This window comes from Hoplias malabaricus, chromosome 16 (genome assembly GCF_029633855.1).
Source record: "Hoplias malabaricus isolate fHopMal1 chromosome 16, fHopMal1.hap1, whole genome shotgun sequence".
NCBI lineage: Eukaryota > Metazoa > Chordata > Actinopteri > Characiformes > Erythrinidae > Hoplias > Hoplias malabaricus.
Window position 1 is genome coordinate 23,347,576 of NC_089815.1, and position 22,522 is coordinate 23,370,097.

At 41.7% G+C, this 22,522-nt stretch overlaps 1 protein-coding gene across 7 annotated transcripts in view; it reads left to right on the plus strand.

The window, feature by feature from the left end:
• ttll7 (tubulin tyrosine ligase-like family, member 7) overlaps positions 1-22,522 on the plus strand; it is a 108,357-nt gene that overhangs the window by 59,127 nt on the left and 26,708 nt on the right. For 3 of the 7 annotated variants that reach the window (XM_066647460.1, XM_066647466.1, XM_066647461.1), the window contains exons 18-20: positions 1,378-1,458; positions 3,887-4,047; positions 6,493-6,669. In XM_066647460.1, coding sequence (XP_066503557.1) covers positions 1,378-1,458; positions 3,887-4,047; positions 6,493-6,669 — 419 coding nt within the window. Of the gene's footprint in view, positions 1-1,377; positions 1,459-3,886; positions 4,048-6,492; positions 6,670-8,210; positions 8,288-11,177; positions 12,858-22,522 lie in introns of those variants that run through there. The other 4 variants (XM_066647465.1, XM_066647463.1, XM_066647464.1 and 1 more) reach the window with 4 other exon arrangements.

Sequence of the window (22,522 nt, forward strand, 5' to 3'; positions counted from 1 at the left end):
TCAGAGATTCGTTTTTATTTGCAAGTCCAGTGAACACCGTAAAAGGAATATTCCATATAAGGAACGCCAGTCCATGTTGTGCCGATGGGAGAGCAAGAATAATAGCAAAAAAAAAAAACAATGCCTGCTCAGAATCAGATTTTTTTTATTTATAATAATCTCAATGTATTCAAACATTCAGATCGATCCGTGACCTATTTAAAAATGAATAAAGAAGGCAGTAAAGCCTGAGTGGATCTTCTGTTTTAATTCAAGGTCCTTCTTTACAGATGTACAGCACGAAAGAGGAAAAAAAATACTGCTGCTCTATTGTATTTATTATTTTCTTTTAGGTAAAGCGTGGTCTTGGAAGGTCATGTATCATAGCTTCCTTTGTGAAACATGCTGCTGGTTAAGGCCTTTAACATGGTCGCTTTGATTATGCCAGGTTTTTGATTATGTATGTGTGGTGCAGAGGCATTGATTTTGCTGCGCAGTCAGATGCCAAACTTAAAGTATCTGAAATGATGAAAAAAACTTTGAAAAAAAAAAAAATGAAAAAGGACTTTGGATTGTCTTTGGAATCGACTTGCAGAAGGGAAAAAAAACATGTCCTTAGTGTACTCTCATATACAATATTGTTCCAAAGTTCAAGACCCTGCACCCACCCCATTGTTTATTAAATACCAGTCAAATGGCTGTTCTCAGCACTAGTAGGACACTTACATTAACTGAACATTTACACAAAAGCCTCCAATATTTGATCAAATCTGTCAATATTTAATATATCACCTCTTCGTTTTTGCTCATTATCCTGCCATATTATGCCAAAAATTCTTTGGACATTACATCTTTCCACCCAAAAAATGAGGTTCTAAAACTGAAGTTCAAGAAATGCAGGAAATGGAAGAAGCTGTGTAAAAGATGGTAAGATTTTCTGCACTATCAAAAATGTCACAGATAATTCATATTTTATCTCTGAGGCAAAATCAGGCTCAACTTTCCTCAAATCTGAAGAAAACACAGCACTGTGGGTCTGAAAGGATTGTTAGTTGTCAATAAGGCATGACTGACTGAAGGAAACAGACTAAAACTCAACTTGGATAAGAAGACATTTTTGAATAAATTGTATAGACTACTATCACTAGATACATTTTTAATTGGAATTTCTGAGATATGGACAGTACCCCAACTGACTTCTTTGGGATGGACTCTCAAAATAATGATATTTCTTATTATATTTAGCTGTTTAGGAATTGTATGTCTTTTTTTTTGTTAAATGTGTTTCATGCTTTTTTTCTGACACTGAAAACTTGAATAAATGAAAATAATAGAGATTTGATCATTGTAGCACCAAATGAACACAGTGTTGTTGTTGTTGATTTTTCTCTCCTACAGATTTTGAACAACTGGAAGTTTCACAAACCAAAAGTGGCTTCTTACTGGCTGGTGAAATTAGATGCTACCAAACAAAGAAAGGTACAGTAATTTGCACAGTATAATTTGCAAGGTTGAATTTTTAAAGCAAATAATCATTTAAGATTTATTTAGAAATATTATTTATATTTATAATAACTACGGTTATGAGCGTTCTATCATGTGCAGGATTATTTTAGTCATCTGTTAATTTACTTTTAAATAGATCCTGCTCACTGGACAGGCAGTAAAATAAATACATTTAATACTGAGTAGAGCAAAATTTTGAATTTATCTACAGAGAATTTTCAACAAGAAATCAAGTGATTGTGGAATGTGTCCAGTTGGATATGAAATCAAAACACTACATTAATTAATTTACATATATAACCACTCTTACAAGTACTATACTTTATGAATATGTCTACGGTTGAACAAGGCTGAGGTAGAGCATAATTGAAAAATCAGGAGGGCACAGTGACTCTCACTGTCTCCTCATATCCCTCTACATTCCAGAATATTGAGCACTATTTTTTTTATTTTTATAAGTCTGACTGAACAGAAACTTGAGATCTGCATGAGAGCTATTTCTAAATGTATAATGAGGTCAAAATGTGAAAAGAAAATATTGCTCAATGATTTAGAACTGTTATATCAGCAGTGCAGCAGTGTTACATCAGAGTAGAGTAATGTCAGAAAGCCTGACTTACGGCTCTGACTCCATTTACGGCACATGGACAGGGAGTGTGGATTTTCTCCAAAAAACAGAATTTTTTTTTTCCAGCATCTTTTTTTCCATGCATAAACCCATCATTTTTTTGCCATGTTTACATTTTCATTTAAAACAACTAAATAAAGTTATTTATATGAGCAGGGCTTCTTTTGCTGTCATTTTCAGTATGATTCCTGGGCACTAGGTCTTACTGCCAACACAGCTAAGCATTGTTAAGTTCTGAATAAATACTACACTTATTTTGTACGATCAAATTTAGAGACAGAGAAATGATAAAACAGATATTGTAGTGAGACATTTGCATCTATGTTGCCAAGTAACAACTGCCCTCACCTTTCATGGTATTACATCACTGACGCAGATACTGGCTTTTCACAACTTGCTGCTTGATTAGATGGAATGTATAAGGTCTATTCTGTCTTTTCTGAATGTATAGCAAACTTAATCTACCTTGATGTGTCACACGTAATGAAGTCGCAGTTTGTTGGTAAACGTGAATTTGATTGGTGTTATTTAGCTGAAGACAGGACGGCTGTTGTTCCATTAACTTGTGTGTGGTTTATGAAGCATGCAGAGGATATCAGCGCTTATCTTGGCTAGATGTCTCCTTCACAAAGCCCACTAAAGCCTTGAGATCCAGGATTTGTTACACTAGTTTTCTTCTTGCGCACATTATGCCAGCAACTTGAAAATGATACAGCTTTAGCTGTGGTTTGTGGAGTTTTCGGTTTGTGGTAGAACTTGTGGAATCCTGGAAATGTGTTTCAGATGCTTGGCGGTGGTGCTTTACAGTACCGCTTTTTGAAAGGCAGCGCATTCTTTTTGAGTTTCTTGTGTTCCGTACAATATGCTACGGATAATAAAACCCATCATGACTTATACATCTGGGCGTAAGACTGAAAAAGCTAAAGATGCATTCGCCATTGGCAGAGCAGCCTGGCTTAGCAAGTTGGCACTGAGTAGACGGGAATTGTTCACTTGGTAGCCTGCTGTGCCATTTGCACGAATTGGGTCTCAGGTACCTTCTCGGTGGAAGCTGTTCTGTGGGACCAGCATGGCAATGATATAATAAAGCTCAACTGACTGTCAGGCATTGTCGTGTCTCACAAGCTGATTATCAGCTGAAGCTTGAGGAAATCATTGTGAGAAGAGTTTGTGCCATCCCACACAAGGCCATTAAATCTGGTGTGTCACATGACAGACAGTCACCAATCAGCAGTGAGGATTCTGAGGCTCGAGCAAGCCACTATCTGGAGAAAAGGTGCTCGGGTCCTTCAACCTGCAAGAACTTTTGACTCAGTTTTGCCTGAGACTGACGTTCGCAAGCAATTACCGCTCTCCTTTCAGCCTTTCTGTTTCCAGCCAACACTTTTTGCTTCCTAACCACCGCAGTAGGTCTCTGGCTCAATCTCCCAGTCACTACAGACCTTCTATCTTCATTAGACCTGGCTTGTAAGCACAGAAAGGGAGAGAAAAAAAGAATCATGTTAAAAAATGTACTCTCAATTCAGTTTTTAATGTCACTGTCATAGCTACTCTTGACAGCTCAGTTTCTTTGCCTCTTTATTTCTTGAAATCACCAGCTGCCTTTAAATTATGTCAATATTACCTAAGGGACTAATTGCAGGCTTATTACATTAATGAATATTAATGTTTTCCTTCTGGTAAAAAACCATTTTAAAGTACTTTGAGCTTAAGTACAAGGTAAACATTATTCTAGTTGTGTAATGCTCATCTCCATGTGCGTCCCATGTGAAGGTCCTGGACATCGTCCGCACTAACGTCCGCTCGGTGCTGCAGAGGATCTGGAGAGAGCCCGACGTCGACAGTTTACGCCTCTATCGCCTTTTCGGCCGTGTCTTCAATCGCCTCCTCTGGAGTCATGGTCAGGGCTTGTGGAACTGTTTCTGCAGCTCTGGGTAATGAACTCTTCTTCCTTTTTTATTATACACTGCAATTCAAAAGTTTTGAATCATCATTTGTAATCATTTGTTATAACTTCAAATTTTTTTAAACACTACTGTCAATAATGTACGACCAGTTGTCTTCCATGTATGGGGATTATGTTTTCTTATGGTTTATTTTTAAACAAATTTTTGGAAAATAGTTTATAATATAAAAACTGCCCCCATCCAGGGTGTGTTCCTGCCTTGTGCCCAGTGATTTCGGGTGGGCTCCGGACCCACCGCGACTCTGAACTGGATAAGTGGTTACAGACAATGAATGAATGAATATAAACACAATAGAAACTGATTCGTAAATGATCTCGCAGTGACAGAGCAAGCTGAAGTTATACAATTTACATTCAGAGTGGGGTTTTTTTTTGTTTTTGTTTTTTTATAAAAATACAGATCAAACCTCAAGGCAAAGGATTCAGTAAGAAACTGAATTCTGAGTTAATTCTGAGAAACTGAGTTATTATAGAACTATGTTAAGGGTAATAGCAGTAATTATTACTATAGCAAGTGATAACAAATATATAACAAACTGTTCTGATGTAAAGGGAGACTAAACCATGGTCTGAAATGTTCCTATAAAGGTTCACAATTCAGGTGTAACGTTCCTAAAATATTTAAAAATGCAAAAGATATCTGCACTTTTAAGGTTTATTAAGATTAATTTCATAGATTTGTCTAAAAGGAGGTAATTGGGTAGTTCTGTTTTTTCTTGGTGATCATATTGACAAAATATTGAGTATATATTATATACGTTTTGTTTTATTGTGTGTCAGATCTGAAAAAAAAAAACACAGCAATTCATGAGCAAAAATATATGAAGAAAAATTATTCACTGAAGTCAGATATAACCTCCTTTAACTTGAGGTGTTTGCTGCTTTGTACAGTATCTCTTTTAAAAGTTTTCCCACTGTGGTCACTAAGGTCAGGGACAATGAAAAAAGACCACTGCCAAGTAGAAATGGTCATGGCCAGTATGACAAAAAAAATCGTAGTGTACACATATAAACACACTCTTGAATATTTCCATATAATTTCGAGTTATAAAAGGTTTTTCAAGTGCTAGGCGCCAAATGTCAAGGTAAAAACTCTTGGTTGGATTAGCCTAGTTTCTTCACCTCTACTCTAACCTCTTCTGAGTATAGTTTCAATTTTGCATGTGTGTATTTCATAACTGTGTTGTAAAATGGTCAATTTCTACAATCCTCTTACTAACACACAGGCACACATCAAAGTCACATGTATTGTAATTGCAGCACCTCCCAGAGCTACCTGCTGAAAATACACTTTTATATCAGCGCTGATGAAGCTGCGAGCACTTTTATCCTCTATTTATTTCCTTTCCGGGCAGTGCAGGGGGTCCACAAGGTTTTTTTGTACAGCCCACTCATATGTGTAATTGACAGACATAGAGATGTGTTACCGCCCAGGTTTATTTCAACTTGATGAGAGTGTATGTGGCGCTAGGGGATTAGTGATGGTGCTAAGCACCCCATGCTGCTGCCGTTTAATCAGGGCCCGGCGCGAGAAGGAGGTCCGTGGGCAGCCCGAGCTCGAAGGAAAGCTCGGCAGGGGGGCATTGTGAAGGCCTCCTCGCCTGTAATGTACCCTCAGATCCCCAGCCATTATATTCCTTCATCTCCACAATCAAACACAGTCTCCGCTGCTGTCCAATGACTTTGAAAAGAAAAGACTTTATTTTAGCACAATGTTTTCCCTTTCATTCAGGACTAGACCCTTAAAATTTTCTGACAGTCGCCTGGGCACCCGGTGAGACGGAAGACCTAGGGAGCCGACAGAATCCCCTTTGCAAGTGTCTTAATTCCTGCATTAAAGGGTCTGATTGATGGAAATATGAAATTCTTTTTTAAATATAAGTTTGATGCACTATGTAAACACTGTTAAAGCTTCTAAAAGAGTTCTTTCATACAGTCTATTTATAGGATCTTGAATTAATCGTGGTGTCATAGTGTCACAACTATGGGCACATTAATGAATGACCTCGTTCAGATTATTTAAGTTCCCTTGGTCACACTGAAATGATAGTAAGTGTTGTTTTTAAAAAATTAAATGAAAATTATCTAATTTTTACAGGTGTCTCCAAACGTATGTATGGCGTATGACTGTATATGATATGTACATATAATCATTAGCTGGGAGGGTTGTTTTTAATGGTCAGGTTCATATTTAGCCTAGGCTAATAATATGAAAATAATCTTATCGAATTATTGAAGTTAATATTAGCTATAACCCAGAGGGTCAAATTTAAACACAAAAATGAAATGTGGATAAACTTATATTTCACAGTATATTTCTTAACAATATTTTAAATAATTGTAATATTTAGTAAAAGAAAGGTATTGAATATGGCCCATTCCATATCAGCATGTTCCTTTTCTGGGTCTGTAGCAGGTCATCCTGGGAGAGTATCTTCAGCAAGAGCAGTGAGGTGGTGACTACGCTGGAGCTGCAGTGCTGCCAGCGCTTGGTGCAGCTTTGCCGTGACTGTCTGCTGGTGGTCTACAAGTTTGTGGCTGATTCGAGAGGCTCACTAACTGGCCTCAGCCCTGAGTGGGACGACACCAGGTAACACCCCCACCCCCCGACCCCACCTTCCTCCACACTCCTCCGCTCCTTCTATTCCACCTCCGGCTCCCTGAACATCAGAGCTCTATCTCATAGTTCAGCGGGAGGGTGCTGGTTAGGGGCATATTTGACTTTTGGACACACAGGGGAAGCTGCGGACAGGAAAGAATGACCCTCAGATTATTGCATAGGTTAGTAGCCCCCCTGAGGCCAGACTTAATTCAATTTTAAAAGGGATGAACCAGAGCTAAATGATCCTAAGAGCTTGTGCAGGAGCTGCTAGCCATGATTCATAACTGCAGAATATTCTGTAGACCCAGCACGCGAAAACACATATTTAGTTTTAATATAGAAATGGGATATTGTAGTTGCTTGGTGGAGCATAATGCTGAGGAGGCAATTTTTGAGGATCATATCATTTGTTTCATTCCAATAGAATGAGACAATTGCATGCAATTTCAGCATCATCTGCCTATAACAGCCCTATGATTAATACAGATTTGAGGTGTAATCTAGAAGCAATCTGGATTACTTGAAGTATCTGGAGTGTTGCCTGAAACAGGTATTATTAAATACATATATTTCTTAAGCACTCAGGGGCATTCCAGCTTGTACTTTTGGTACAGTGTACTTTACTCAAGTCTACACCAAGGCCCTGCCCACACTATCCACTTTGTTTTATATGCTTTGAAAATAAATGCACAGTAAATATATAAAAATTAATTTTATACCTGTATTACGTAAATATGCCACATTTAAAATACAGATTTCTTAATCCTAAAAGCATTAGCCTTTTTTAAAACATGTTTAGCCCTAATGTCTCAATGTCTCATAGCCATTTTCCACCAAAATAATTCTGGTTCTTTAACTGGTTCTATTCAGAGTTTGGCATTTCCACCCGTTTTAATGGGAGCCAAGATCAGGTCATCAGTGAGGAGTGGGGGTTAAGCACTGTTGCTCAGTTCCAGCATTGCTATAGCCACGGATAAACAGGTAGATTCAAAACAGAGTCATGGTTTATCCACTGTTTACTGTGGAGTCAGTTCATATACGAGTTATATACGCTGCACATGTAAATGGTGCAGAATTTGGAGTCGTCCTACTGAGTCTGGTCAAGGACAATTTACCACTCAGTAGGAGACCCCGTCCAGCTCCACTGAACGATACTTTATTTAAGGCTCTGTGCACTTTCTGGAGCTTCTTTAGCTTGACAAGACCATGGAGGTCATGGTTCATGCTAAAGAACCTACAATTCTTTGGTTCTAGCTCAGAACGGGAACCAATTTATGATGGTGGAAACAGAACCAGATCCACATTGGTGGAAAAGGGCTATCAGTGCTTCAAGTACTAAAACTGATTTGCTACTCCCTTATGGCTGAAAGACGGTCAGCATCTTGACAAATCCACATTCCCATTTGGCATAAACATTTTGAAGTTTTGTGTGGGCAGGGCTCAAAGTAGTTGTTTTTCCTCCTCCTCCTCCTCCTCCATTAAACTATGACCCTGTCTCTCTACTCTGACTTCCGGATCCGTCGGTGAAGCGCTCCCTTGGCTGCTGGACCGGTCTCTTCTCGAGGCTCGACCCCCTCCTCTTCTACCCTCTCGCTCCTTGAAGCAGGTCTTTTCTCCTCTCAATTTTGGATTAATCCCCTCTCTCTCCCATGTCTCCAGTCTGTCCAGACTGTAGCCACCCACCCTCGCGCACCTGCTTGCTACTTTTGCTCGTTGTCTCTGAACATGGCGTCCTGGAGGGTACGCTGACAGAAAATAATAAAATAATAAAATGAAATAAAATAAATAATGCCGTTTCCAAGGACGCCAGCCAGCCATTTTCCCCATCTCCCTTCCACTTACCACAGCAACAAGAACCCACTCATTTGTCACGGTGAATCACAACAGTTTCACTGCATGGTGCATGACATTCACTTCCACATCTTTCCCGGGACATGCCTCATTGCCGACTCAGTGGCAGAACGGAGCAGGGGGATGACAGATTAGACTTTTCAATCAGCTGGCGTATGCTTTACCTCGTTAGGAAAATGATGTCTGAGTAGGAGAGAGGCACCATATTGCTGGTGACCCCCCTCCTCTTTGACAGCCACTCATCCTCCTCTCTGGCATGTGTCTGGCCCCCCTACCTGCACCTATACACTGCATGTCCTCCATCCACCTCCACCCGCCACTCTCGGCCAGTGGAGAGGCACGGGGTCGAGAGCCATCAGGGTACCAGTGACACTCTCTCTCGAGCACTCTATCTCTCTCTCTCTCTCTCTTTCTCTCTCTCTCTCTCTCTCTCTCTCTCTTTCTCTCTCTCTCTCTCTCTCTCTCTCTCTCTCTCTCTCTCTCTCTCTCTCTCTCTCTCTGGTGAGTCAGAACATTTTCTGAAAGAACACAGGATGTAAAAGCTGGTTTCCACCAGCTAAAATTATTTAGAACAAAGAAGGAAAAGTAGCCTCAGTTCTGGAAGGCCACAGTTCAGCGCAGGGTGAAAATAAATTTTCAAATTCGGAGCAAGCTAATTATTAAATAAATAATTAATAAGTAATTCGTTCAAATGTGTTTTTTAAACAGGGAATGTACCAAACTTCCAGAATCTGAGATGTTACCCTGGACGGAAGGATGTTCCAACAGTTCTAGATTATGCTGGCTCTTGTGGTCAATAAATTTAACCCCGTGTACTAATGCAATAAAGTTCCTGCTTAGTGAAATAAACTTTTTAAATGGATGAGGAACCTCATGCTACTTTGCGAAGGAACACCGCTGTTGCATCAAGGAGGGACAGGCCCAATTTCCTCCAGACGTTTTACGGCACAGCATGGCAGTTGGGTTATTGAATGTATACTTTGAACATGCAAACTGACTGGAGATGTGTGCAGATCTCCCAGTGATTGTGTATAATTAGTAAGGCCCACACATTCTCGAAAGGAACCGCAGTTAGACAGCTGCTGGCTCTCAGGGGGCTTTGCGCTGGCAGCTTTTTCTAAGAACTTCTCAATGATCAAAAGCTAAAGACCTGGTGGAAGCGGTACAGAGGTCCAATTAAATATTGCCTGAAGCCTGATTGGACCCTGAGTGATGGAGCCTCTTTACAGGCTTCCTCGTATGGACAAAACTTCCTTAGTGAATTATTTAGAAGGAGAGGCACCCTTCTCCATATATGTTCATATTTGAATTTCATATTCCTGTGACATTTGCTTTTGTTGACCAAACTGAGCAGTGTATAGTGGGAAATATGGTAATGAGGAACACCTCAACCCAATATTGATCCCTCAGAACAAGCCTGTCCAAGGTTTGCCAATAAAAGTGCCAAAAAAAGAAGAAAAAACATAGTGGACGCTGATTTCCAAAGCTTTAATAAAAACGGCGATAGAAGATTCGATGTGGAGAAGTTTGGAGATGAATATGTATGCTTACGTATGAAGGTTGAGAGCTGGCTATGGCTCATATGTTGGTATTTTCACAATGCTGTAGCATTTCAGTTGCATAAGAACATGCAAGGAGGAAAAAAAATGGACTTTTTTCCCCTCTCCTTTCATTACTGCATTCTGGTGAGAACGGGTTGAATGTACAGTGGGTAGTTAATCTACATTCTAAGATATCCGCTTGACAAGTACCAGCGGTACACTTGAGCAGTTTCAAGGACATTCTTCAGGAACTAAATGAAGTTAATTTGACTTTTCACAAGTCTCCTGGGTACGGCAGCATTGCAGGAGAAACCCTCAGAGCAAATCTTTTTTAGTATACTTAGAAGAAGCAGCACGGCTAATTTGTCCTGGGGATATTGTACAAGGAAGACTGTCACAAGCACCATGTCACGCCCACAAACCCAAGGGCTATTTTACAGTTAGTTCGTTCAGAAAGATCTCGTTTTTTTTTCAGGTCAATTTCTGTAGCAAGAACAGGTCGTTTGTTTAGAGCGCGGTACTGTCGTATCTAGCTGGCAGCTAATGAATAAACTCTTTAAACGTCCTCATTAGTAAACCGTATTGTGATCTGAATATCCTACAATTACCTTATGTGGGTCATCCGTTTTCTCAAATGGTTAACCTCCTTGTCTTCATTCCAGGCCCTAATTATCTCAGGCCTGTATCCACTCTCGGACATCCTGCTGATAGATTTAAGCAGTGTCTACTTTAAACAGCTTCCTTCACCCATCTGTCAAAGCAAGGCCTTGTTGAGCTGCTCAAGTGAAAATGCAAAGTGTCACTCATCATTAAAAACAGACATAGTATACAAGAAAGGGAGGGGGTGGAGTGGCTGCAGCAGGTTGGTAGAGGTGGGAGGGTGTCCTAACTAATGTTGGACCGTATGAGGCTGAAGGGGTAGTTGCGAGAAGCAGTGGGCCGGCTGGGTGGGTGGCTTGCTTGGGTTTGTTTTGTGTGTCAGGTTGCAAGGCCGGGTTAATGCTGCCTGATCTCTTTGCACGACCTTTGTGGCTCTAATCCTGCCCCCTCCTGCGATCTCCCATCCAAACCCCCTGTCCCTCTTCCCCATCTCCGTCTGTGCAGGTATCTGCTGCCAGTGACCTCCCAGTTCATCATCAAGTGGCCTTCCTCCAGCTTTGGCCGGAGCGTGGCCTCCGCCGCGCCGCGCTCTCGCAGCCTCTTCACCACCCGCGTGGGCCACTTCTGATGCTCTGCCGGACCTCTTCGCTGCCTCCTGAGGAGGAAAAGGGGACTGGATCCCTCCCTCCGCAGGCAACCACCCCCTCCTCCTCCTCCTCCTCCTCCTCCTCCTCCCCTCCGGGGGCCACGCTAACTCTGGAAGCATATGAAAAGGGATTTGCCAGTCCACCCCGTTAGATTGCGTTTGTTGGCGCATCAGATGCAGACGATTAGGCAGTCTCTCTCCCTCCAGCTCGGTTCGTCCCTCGTGGATCTGCTGTAAAATAGCTCTCTGCTGTACAGTGATCGCCCTTACTGATACTGTAAAATACCAGTTCACCATTTCCGGGCTTTGTGTCCAGGACTGCAAAATAATTCCATGAATAAATAAGTGAATGCTTCAGCGAAAAATTTAGACGGAATGGGATTAGTGCGTATGCCATTTGTCAATGAAAGCCAACCTGAAATGCTGTTTTTTTTTCTGTTTTCACTGCAAGCTGATGATATTTGCAAACACTGGTGCCGTTTATTTTCCTAAAATGTTTTGCAGCTTTGGTTTATTGTCACTTTATTATTATAGTTTTATAGTTTGCAGTTTTCTTCAGAAGACATGGCATTTTGTCGCTTTGCTCTTTCTGGAAGGCCAAACGCTCCATGTTTTGGTGTCTCCTGGCAACATAATTTTTTTCTGAAGAGAGAGTAAAGCTTTGTTATTCCACAAGTTGGCTGTTTAGCCATGTAATAATGAGCCAATCCTAACCTCAGTGAATGTTGTGTTTGATATGCATCCCTGCAGTCAGGCACCTTCAGTCCTGCAGCACTGCGGCTGATAGCCTTGGTTTGTGCATGCTTAGATTCAGTCCTTTAAACTTGTGCGCTGTCAGCTGACAAAGAGGAAATGACTGCACATCAGAAATACTTGAATTTATTTATACAGTTCTATTTATTTTATTTAAATGTGTTTCAGTTTACATACACTACTAATTTAAGATTTAAACATATCGTCACTTCTGTTCTTTAATTATTGTGTATAGTAATTTTTTTTATTTATATATATATATTACAGAGGCTTACGTTTAAAAGTATGGAAGTGAAAGTCTTGAAAGTACTAACAAAGCTTTGGTTTGCATCTAAACAGAAGAAACCAAACTGCCGTATTGTGTTTTAGCAGCTGTTTCCCCTTATTTTTGCAGCCCACTTGCAAGTGCCAGTGCAGACCATGGCGTGCCAACACTAAGCACAACCAGTAATATGTTAATGATGACTTAGAATGCTCTGTATGACAGTAGATAGTTTTAGAGTTGTAATTGGAGGAAGCTCCCGGTAGTTCATGTTCAGGTAGAATGTGTTCCTGTAAATGCTAATCTGCGGCCACCGAAACAGTGTTCACAGGTTATTTTTATTTATTTATTTTTTTGTGTTTGTTTTTTCCCCCCTAATGAATATGGTGATAACTCTACGCTAAGAAACCATTGTCTCTTCTTTAGTGTCATCTCACAATGCCAAATATTATTTTTCTTTGCCTGGATTTTAATTCTGGGTAATGGTTTTTAAGTTTAATAGCAATAAAAGACTCAAAACATCCCTGCTGCTTCTATATATTGCATCAGTTTTTGTCATTAAGCCATCACTGTCTTTTTTCTGACCACTGAACTGAATGACTTGACTTTGCGTCTTTTGCTCTTCCTTCTAAGGGGCTTCCTTCTGAGGTTGTTTTAACATGAGGTGTCTCGAGACTCTATGAATAACACACACACAGAGACAGGCACACGACTCGACCTGTACAGAAGTGACACTCCATGTCATTCCAGTCTGTCTCAAGCGAGACTCGGAGCCGTAACCTTGGTAACCTTGTCGTGTCTTGTCCTGACCCAAGGCCAGGGGAATAGAGGTGATCCTATCCCTTATTTACACTCCCTCTCTCCATTTCAGGCTGCCAGCCAGCTTCCTTTTGTCTCTGCCCCCCCCACTCTTCCCTCCCACCCTTCTACTATCTGTCAAGTGTGGAGGTGTAGAGCATGACCTTGAAATTCCTCCTCAAACAAAGCTAGTGCCTTCCAAACTAGTGCTCTCCGAAACTTGAGGGCTAACCCCTGCCCTTCGCCGTTAAATCCTTGTCACACAGCATGGTCAGCTAGTGGACACTGGGGCCGGTTTCACCTGTGGCGGTCACTTTGGGGCATCTACATAGGTCCCCACAGTTGACCCACTTACGATTCCAGGCTAACTCCATGGGCATCAAGTTCTGTCTTACTGCGATAACGTCTTTGACTCACTCTGAAAGAAGCCAAAGGGATGGCTGCTCTCAAAGAACCTATTTGTCTTAATCCTCCCTTTCGAAAGGAAAGGAATCAAGAGGCTTTAATCAGGGGCTGTCAAAATAAACCATCAGTGCCCTGATTTAAACAGGCTTCTTCGTGATGTCTGACTTTTATTTAAAAGAAGTAAACACAGAACATGTTCGAGTCAGGCCTGGATTGTTTTTGAAGCCTTTAGGTACTCCAGCATCTACCCTAGCCCCTATATATGCAGTGTTTCCAGCGACTTTGCATTATTGCCATGAAAGACGATTCTGCGTGCGTGCATGAAGTGTGCTTCTGTTCGAAAATAACATCCTTCACATGGCATTAACGGAAGCAGACGCTTTCAGCATCTCTAGCCACACTTCTATACAGCTGTCAGCTAAGGCATTAAAGCAACCCTGTCCTCTGCCTCTGATGGGAGACGTCCACATAAACTGATAAAATGTAGAATTTATCCTTCATATTTGCCCTCTGGGGATTGCATAATACTACTTTTCTTTTCCAGTTCTCTTACCATCATTAAAAGCCTATATATCTGGGATAAATCTAAGAGTAACAACACTTACCTGCCCCTTTTTTGCTTTAAAAATATGGATTTATTGACTAAATTATTTTAGTTAAAGTTGATGTTCACAATTTTAATTCAGAACACTTTTTTAAATACAATTAAGAGAATGTTTCCTCACATTTGTTAGCTCTTTACTTGAAAACAGTCTAGTGTTTGTACACAGCCCTGTCACGGGAAATGGTAAACAAAGAAAGTGTCTTGGTCCAGACTGGCTCAGCGTTCACTGTCTGCCTCGATCATCAGCATCTGGAGGATGGAGAGACCTCTGAACATGAAAGGAGATGAGGATGTTGCCCTATTCCTGGTCCATAGGTGGGTAATATTGACTTATTTTGTGTTGTTTCTGAAGCATTACTTAAGGTGGAACCTATTCCAAATTTGAGAGACCTTAGCTAACTTTGCATGAAAGTAAACGCAGACTGAAAGTGCTACAAAACTAAACAGCTCGAGTTACAAATGCGCTTCTGTGGTAATTCAAACTGTGAATAAAATACTTACAGGCAAGTTTGACGACGAACAAGCTACAGTGTGTTTCATACTCAAATATGCTGTTCCACCTTAAACAAAATAATGGGGAGTTTGTGTTGCTGTTACAGCAGTAGTTCTCTAGAATCGTCTACGTTGCCTTTAAGACGAGCACCTAAATGAAGGCTATTGTGCTCAGATTATGTGAAACCCTCACAGGAAGAAATACATGGCTGACAAAGCCGTAGCATAAAGGGATTGTGTTGTATTTCAAGCAAGATCTGTTACAAGTGTTCAGATTCCTATTTTTCCCTCTTGATTTTCCCATCTTTGTAACTTGGCATAGTCATGGGGTCTCACTGATTTATTAAAGTGTATTAAAATGCTTCAGTTTCTTGTGCAGAAATGTAATCAATAAAATTAAACCAAGACCCATTCAGTATGGCATTAGAGTCACTTCTCTGACCAAATACCACTTTCCGAGTGTGAGAGATATTAGCATGTAGGTCCCTAGTCTTCGCTTTCGCACAGTCTGCCACATGTGGGACAGGTGAGCGACAGGATGTGTCATTGCTAGTTAGAATGAACCAGATGTGAGGATCAGTCCACATGCTAATAAAGCAGTCTTTTTTTTCCCGCTGTCTGATTACAATAAGCAAATCACCAAATAAAAGACATCAGATGTTTATCACAGAAAAACTTAGTGCTGTTAATACTGACGTAACCAGCGATCTACTCTTTTGAATTCCGTTCAGTGAAGAGCTGTTGATTTCCTGCTGTCAGGATGGCCTTGTTTTGACTTTTGAGATCCACAACCTCAAAGACCTTGAGTCTGTCTTCAATACATTGTAAATGTAGATGCATATACAAATATGTTTTATGCAAAGATGCACAGCATACAGCCCCAGAGCACAGTTCCACACTCTTGTACTTTGTTTACCAGCTTTGAAAGAATTGCACGGCTTTGAAAGCACGAACACATTCTCAGGGTAGGAGTGGCGGTGACCCCTAACCTCGCTCGTCTGGATCTGGCGATGTGCAGATTCTATCTGAATAAGATCCATGAGGGCATTGTAAGCGAATGTGCTCTGTGTTGGCCCTGTGATCCGCGACGCTGTAATATTCCCACTCATGAACGGGCCGCTGTGCCCTGGGTTGCAGCTCACAAAGAGCCATCAGCCCTTTGTTCCAGAAGCAGGGTGACAGGCAGCATGGAGCTCCAGCCACTGAACCGCTGACATCCAAAGACCCTCTCCTGAGTACGCAGAGACAATGCAGCCACTGAAATAGCTACCTTCATGTACAGTGCCTTCGATAAAAGTGATAGTTTAAAGATTGAGCCTGCCTGCCTTTGCCCTGTAACAAGAAGAATCACGAAATCGCAAGCTCCGTCTCTGGGCCAAATTAGCACTTCTGACGGCGCTGGGGCTCGGACCCACAGAGCAGCAACCCTCACTTCCCCTCTCTCTCTCTCTCTCTCTCTCTCTCTCTCTCTCTCTCTCTCTCTCTCCCTCTCTCTCTCTCTCTCGCCACAACTCGGGCCTCACTCAAAAAGGCAAGGAGCCCTCTTCCTTCTCAGCTGCGTGACAATGTCAGACTAGAAAGCCCAACAACTCCCGGGGGACTGGTCTGGGAGTTCTTATGGGGATTGAGATATCCTTGTGGAGATTATCAATACATCCCCTCCAGCCAGGCTCGGAGACATGAGAGAGGGCTGCTCTGCCCATTAGTCTACTGCTGAGCTCAGGGACTACAGAAACAGCTGTCTCCTCACTCAGACACCAGACAGACCCTGTCTCTCCCGCTCTTCAACACCGAATGCCAGCATACTCAGAGCTTACCTTCGCCCAGCTCTGTTAATTAGAAGTGCTAGGTGTTTTGGGGTGTGTAATTTCGCACGCTTACCTTTGGCTCGTGCATCAACTTGAAGGATGCTTCCTTAAATGGAAATGGATTGACCCATTGACCAACTACTCCACTTCACCTGACAGTGGGCATTTTTTTTGGCTGCCAAGAGAATGTTGGAATTTGGCTTGTTTCCTCTCTTGTTGACGTTGACCCTCCTGCAAGTATTGATCTGAAGATCACAAATAGCCTTGGTTTGAGGGCTCCCCCAACCTCCCAATGATCGGTTAACCTCCAGAGGCCTGGGACAGGTTGGGATCTGGAGTACTCAATTATTAAAGATGCAAAACAATCCCGCCAAGCCATTTGGATGCTTGTCGACATGGTAAAAATATTTAATTCGTTGGTGTCAACACGTTTTTGTCCTTTCAACTGAATGCTGTATTTATGAATTTTAGAAATGTCTGTAAATATTAGGTGTACAAATAAATAAAAGGTGTATAAATAATAAAAGCACACACAAAAAAAATTGCACCAAAATGTCAGTCTTTGGAGTGATGTATATTTGCAAATCAAAGTTCAAAATGTCTGCTCTGTTGCCATTTTATGTTAATATATATATTGTATACTGTGACATAGTATTAAAAATGACAATTGTCATTTCATTCATCGTAAAATAACCTAAAAATTAAGTCGTTTGAAAATGGCAAGCGTGAAGAATTTATTCTTTGCTGCATTCATTCAGGAAAAAGTGCATCTATTTGTTCTGATTTTGGGGAAAACATTGTATCCTAAAGTATGTGCGAGTTAGGGTTTAAATTAGTTGTGAACATATTGTTTTAATTGTCATTTTTACAACTATACAAGTGACCATAAAATGACAAAAGAGCATGAGAATGAGAATTTTGACTCACAATTATACATCACACAAAAACCGCTTTAAAACTTATTTGTACACCTAATATATAAAAGTTCAAAGCAGAAGCAAGATTAGACTCTGAGCTTCGAAAAACTTGCTCCTCTGACTACTCATTAGCTTAGTCTGTTTCATGTAGCTCTCTGCTTTTGAGTGCAATTAACTGTGGGTTAATTATTTTGATAGTTATTATGATTATAACTCATGTTGAACACAGACCAGTGCCTGCTCTGGAAAGTTTCATGTCAGCCTGTTCAACGGGTGAGAGAGAACTATGGGGAATTTATTTAGTTTTTCAAATACAAAACTGGTATTGTATTGGTCTCACTAATGGAAATCAACTCCAGATGTTTTTCGCTTCTTTTTCCAAGCTGTAGGATGCTGGAGTCCAAACACTTCTTCTAAGCTGACCGGTCATTCACAGCAGCTCGCCTGCTTTCTTCTGTTCACCTTACACATGCAATGGGGGCTGTCAGGCTGTTCTCTGGATCTAAAGAACGCGAGTGGGATCGCAAGGTCAGTGCCGTACGAAGGGCGAGGTTGAATCATAAACGAACCATATTTAACCACTGTTTATACCTCTGCTCTGTGGCTGGACCTCATTCCCCAGCATGACCCTTTACCCTCATATCTGACATGTTGACTCTGTTGGAAGGTCAACAATGTGCTAGCAATATCAGCTTGGGTCAGAAGCTCTGAATCATCCCCAGACTTTGCTATCTTACCAAACCAAACCAAGACCAGTTTTACAATGATCCGAATCTCCAGCTTCTTATATCCCAACCTTAAGTGTACTGACATGGCTCTTGCTTGCAATTTCACTATAGTTGAAAGCAAAGAACAAAGAGCAGCTAAGATTATCTTCAGCATCCAAACCCAAACAAAACCATTATCAAAACACAGTGATTTCTCTGCCTTTTTACTGTTTTTTCTTTTCTTTTGTTGTTAATATCTTTTAGCCCAGACGTGACTCAAATACCTTTTGGAGTAGTACAGCCGCTTCTAATCCGGTTTGATGTTTTCATGTAGTATGGGAAGTAAGAACTCAAGCACGCGAGGAAAATGTATTAAACATAAACTGGGACAGTCTGCAATCGATGTGGCTTTCTGATTTTTATTCTGTCCTTTAACCTTAGGTCACCCTTTGGTACTGACCGGTGCCACAGTTGTCTTTTGGATCTCGCGCCAATCGCTTAATCTGGCCAGCCTCTACTGGAAGTCAGAAATATAGGTTAAGCTGGGCTCAGAGGCTGTCAGAGACAGAAGATTTGAGGCTTTTTGGGCAGTAGTTCAACAGTGCCAAGCCGAGATTCAAGAGCTTGGAAATGTGACTTGGTTTAACAGGTGTGTGGGTGTGACCTCATTTCACCGGAGAACAGAGGTCCTTTGACAAGCTGGACCACAAGGAGGCATGTTAGGAGTGTTCAGCGTTTAGCTATTACCTAATGTATGTGTAGCTTAGCACATAAAAATCTACCTGAACATAAATCCTGGCTGTTTACTTAAAAAGTTTTAACGTAAAAAAAAAAAAGTCATAATCCGGGTTTGGTTTGGGTGGATTTCCCAGCTCTACGTTCAAACCTGCTCTGTCTGTTATAACAGCAGCTCTCGTGTGCGGACAAAGAGTTATGAACACCTCATATCTTTAGTTATGCAAAGTTGTATGGCAGACACACAGAGACGGTGTCCCCAGAAGTGGGAATGTTAGTGCTGTGGTGGGGCAAATATATCCAGAGTTTTCTGATGACAGGAGTAGTGCAGTAATGTGGCATGAAATCAGTTTGGTAAATACAGCTGTCTGTTATCTTTTACCATTTGATGAGTCAGAGGCAGGAGGATTTAAAATGAGTCGTCAAGGAGAGAGTTGCCTGAGGAGTGCGAATGGTTTCCCTCTACATGCCCCCAGACCACTATTCTCTTCTTCACTTCCTTTCAGCCACAGGCTTGGCAAAGTTGGACTGAAATACTGCGCCCCTCAGGAAGGTTTTCAATCTTAATTTAATTTCTGGCTGCATTCAAACACAAGAAATGGAGGCAAAAAACGTCTGGTTTACGTAGTAAACTTTGTCACAACTGTTCACTTGTTTCTGCTCGGATTCTTGCGCACTCTCGCTTCAAATGTTGTTAAATTGATGGTAGTTCGCATTTGACATATTCCTCTATTACAAAGTCCATCTCCTTTCTATTAATCCTAGGTAGCTAACGCTAGTTGGTTTGATAGGCTGTGAAGGCTTGGTTCCGTCGGGACCCCCTTAGTGTACAATATGAGTTCAAAAATGGGTTTGGACACAAAGCCGGAGGAAAACCTCGTCCCTTGACACTTGCGGTTTCACCATAAGACTAAGGCTGTATTCAGAGCTCTGCAGAAATACTTGATGCTGATGGAATTACGCTGAGAAGCTTTAAGTCTGCTGGAGAGGACATCTAAACATGTTTTCATGTTTCCACAGGGGGACATTACTCTTTCCCTGCAACCTTTGCTAACGTTCACTTAACATTTTCAGGGCCCATATTTCTCGCAACATTGTCATTAGCAATAAGAGATATGCAGTCCCATGGCATTGCGTTACTTTATGAGGGTATTCTACTATTTTGGGTTTTATTGGTCAGGTCTCTCAGAGGGACCTTTTTTTGAATTTGGATTTTAAGCATTTCTACAGAACGTGAAGTGTTTATATCTTTCAACTGTAGATGTTAAACCAATCAGTAATAGCGCGGTCGGGGATATGCTAGCAAAGCTTTGTCTCGCTTCTATGGATTCCATTTTATTTCCCAATGATTTAAATGTAAACACAGCACAAGTGACTGCTTCAGAGCTGCTTTTTCTGTGGTGAAATGAGAGACACCAACACTTTTTTTTTGATGGTAATTGTGCGGGACGATTCATCAATGAAAGCCATCTCAGCTTTTTTCTTCATAAGCTACCTCCTCTCTTTTATACGGTGCTGACATGTCTCTCAGATACAGTCTTGTCCTTGATGGAGAATCATCAGAGAGATCATGATGAAAACGACTCCAAACACCGAGGCTGCAAAAGACAAACCGCTGGAAAAAAAAAGAATCATTTAATCCATGCATATCATTTGTTGTGTGAAGCCATGAAGTTCATTCAGCCATGCATTGACATAAATGTTGAAGGGGTCTCACATCTCTAACGCAAATCAAGTGCTCAGTGGCTGAGCAGGGATTGGGGGGATGGTTTGCTCGAGTTGAGGAAATTATTTTTAAAAGAATCTACTGATGTTTAATTGATCTCATCCTTCTTCAGAGTAAATCCCAGCAGAGGACAAATATTCCTAGCGCTGGAGTGGTTAAAAAATACAAACGTCTCTCGCTGACTCCAGTCCAAAATCTTGTCTGGGTTGAGTCATGGGCCCGGGGGAGTGTCAAACCTAAGCAACAGAAAAGAAGAAGAAATAAGAGTTCCTGACTCTCAGACTCTGGCTGTGTGTGTGTATAAGGAGATGGGAGACGAACAGACGGTCAAGCATTCACTAGTCCCCCTGGCAGATAGACTCTGGGCTGCCACAATTCTGAGACAGTCAGGTGGCCTCCCGCCTGCTCACATGAAAGCAAGTCTGTCTGGATCTAAGCACCCGGGCAGCCATCTTTTATGCCCCTCTGTCTCCAGCTGTATGGTCAGATAGTCTGCCATATCAATTAAGCCAACACCGTAAAACAGGGACTTTCAAAATAACCTGAAACGATCGAAAGCTTTCTGGCGGAAGTTTGTGATTTACACACCAAGATGTTTTACACACCAGTTCTTGCCGAGTAAGACTCTTACTTGTGCTAAGATTTAGCGGCATAGTGGGTCATAGACATTAAGATGAACACAAATCCGCCGACCTGCTTCTGTGTTAATTTACCCATTGCAGGATAGAATGGAAAATACCATCCTGTTTAATATTTATTACATCTCTAACATTCAATCAGGCGTGATATTTAGTGATTTTTCCACAGCTGGGGTAAAGGTTAGTTCAGCTCGGCCTGGGCTTTGGAAAGGATATCGGCCGGTTTGAGAGGTAAGCACACCTTCCTTTGCAATCAAAGAGAAACGGCTCAAGGGCCCCTGGGGTGGGTAAAAATAGCCCAGGGTCTGATTAAGGCAAGGAGAGAGGATTTTTAAATCCTGATTACAACACCAGGAAGACCATTTTTTTTGGAAGGGACCTTTTCAAGAACAGCTGCCCACATCTGCCGTCGCTGTCTAGAAATGCTATAAAAACCTAATGCTCCCGTGGGGCAAAAACGAAGACTGATATCATCCGCCATCTAAAACCAGAGGGAAGTACTCTGTTAATATCACACATTTTACAACAGAGCACTGCACTAAAGGCCTTGTGTTAAATGGTATGTACATCCCGCTTATTCTGTATTAATGTAAACAAATGGTTTGATCCGACGGTGCCTGTGTCCAGATGTTCTGCGTGGCGGGGCTCAGTGCAGAAATTGACTCATATTCCCTTGACCCTATTTGACTTGTGCTCAGCCTCCTACAAATCCGGTAAAACAAACAGCTCCCCTGTAGACAGGGTGTTTGGAGATGCGGTCAGCTGTGTCCGACCTCGAGATGTCCCACAGCGAGAGCGCTGGGGATGTGGACAGGTCATGGGCTGCTACACCCCACACAGAGGGACGGAGCGAGAGAAAGCAGAAGAGAGAGAAGAAAGTCCGCTGTGAAGTGCAGGACGAAGTCAATGAGAACCTGAGAACGTCCCAGCTGCAAGCCCACCCTGCCTCCTCTACCCCACCCACCCCTACTCTTCTCATTAACCTCCAGGGGCCGGCTGGTCTGCGCATGGATTGTTTTCACTAGGCTTAGCGAATTGTTCAAGCCATCAACCAGCAGCGGCTGAAGCACTGTTTAATGAAAGAGTATTGGCTTTGCCCTTTTCCCATCCACAGATCAAAAGGACTGCAGTGGTCTTGATGTTAAGGACAGCGGGCACGTCGTTTTTTAACTGTAGTCGCGGGACAATGGCGGACGATTTTTTTATATCCCGCAAAATCAAGTGCTTGTGCACATAATGGCCATTAACTTAATCTGCTAAATGCTGCACTCCAGAGCCACGTGCAGAACTCCAAAAGCTTCTACCGCTCAAGGTCAGCTCATTAGGTAATTCATTATACACATAGCCGCATGCGCTCC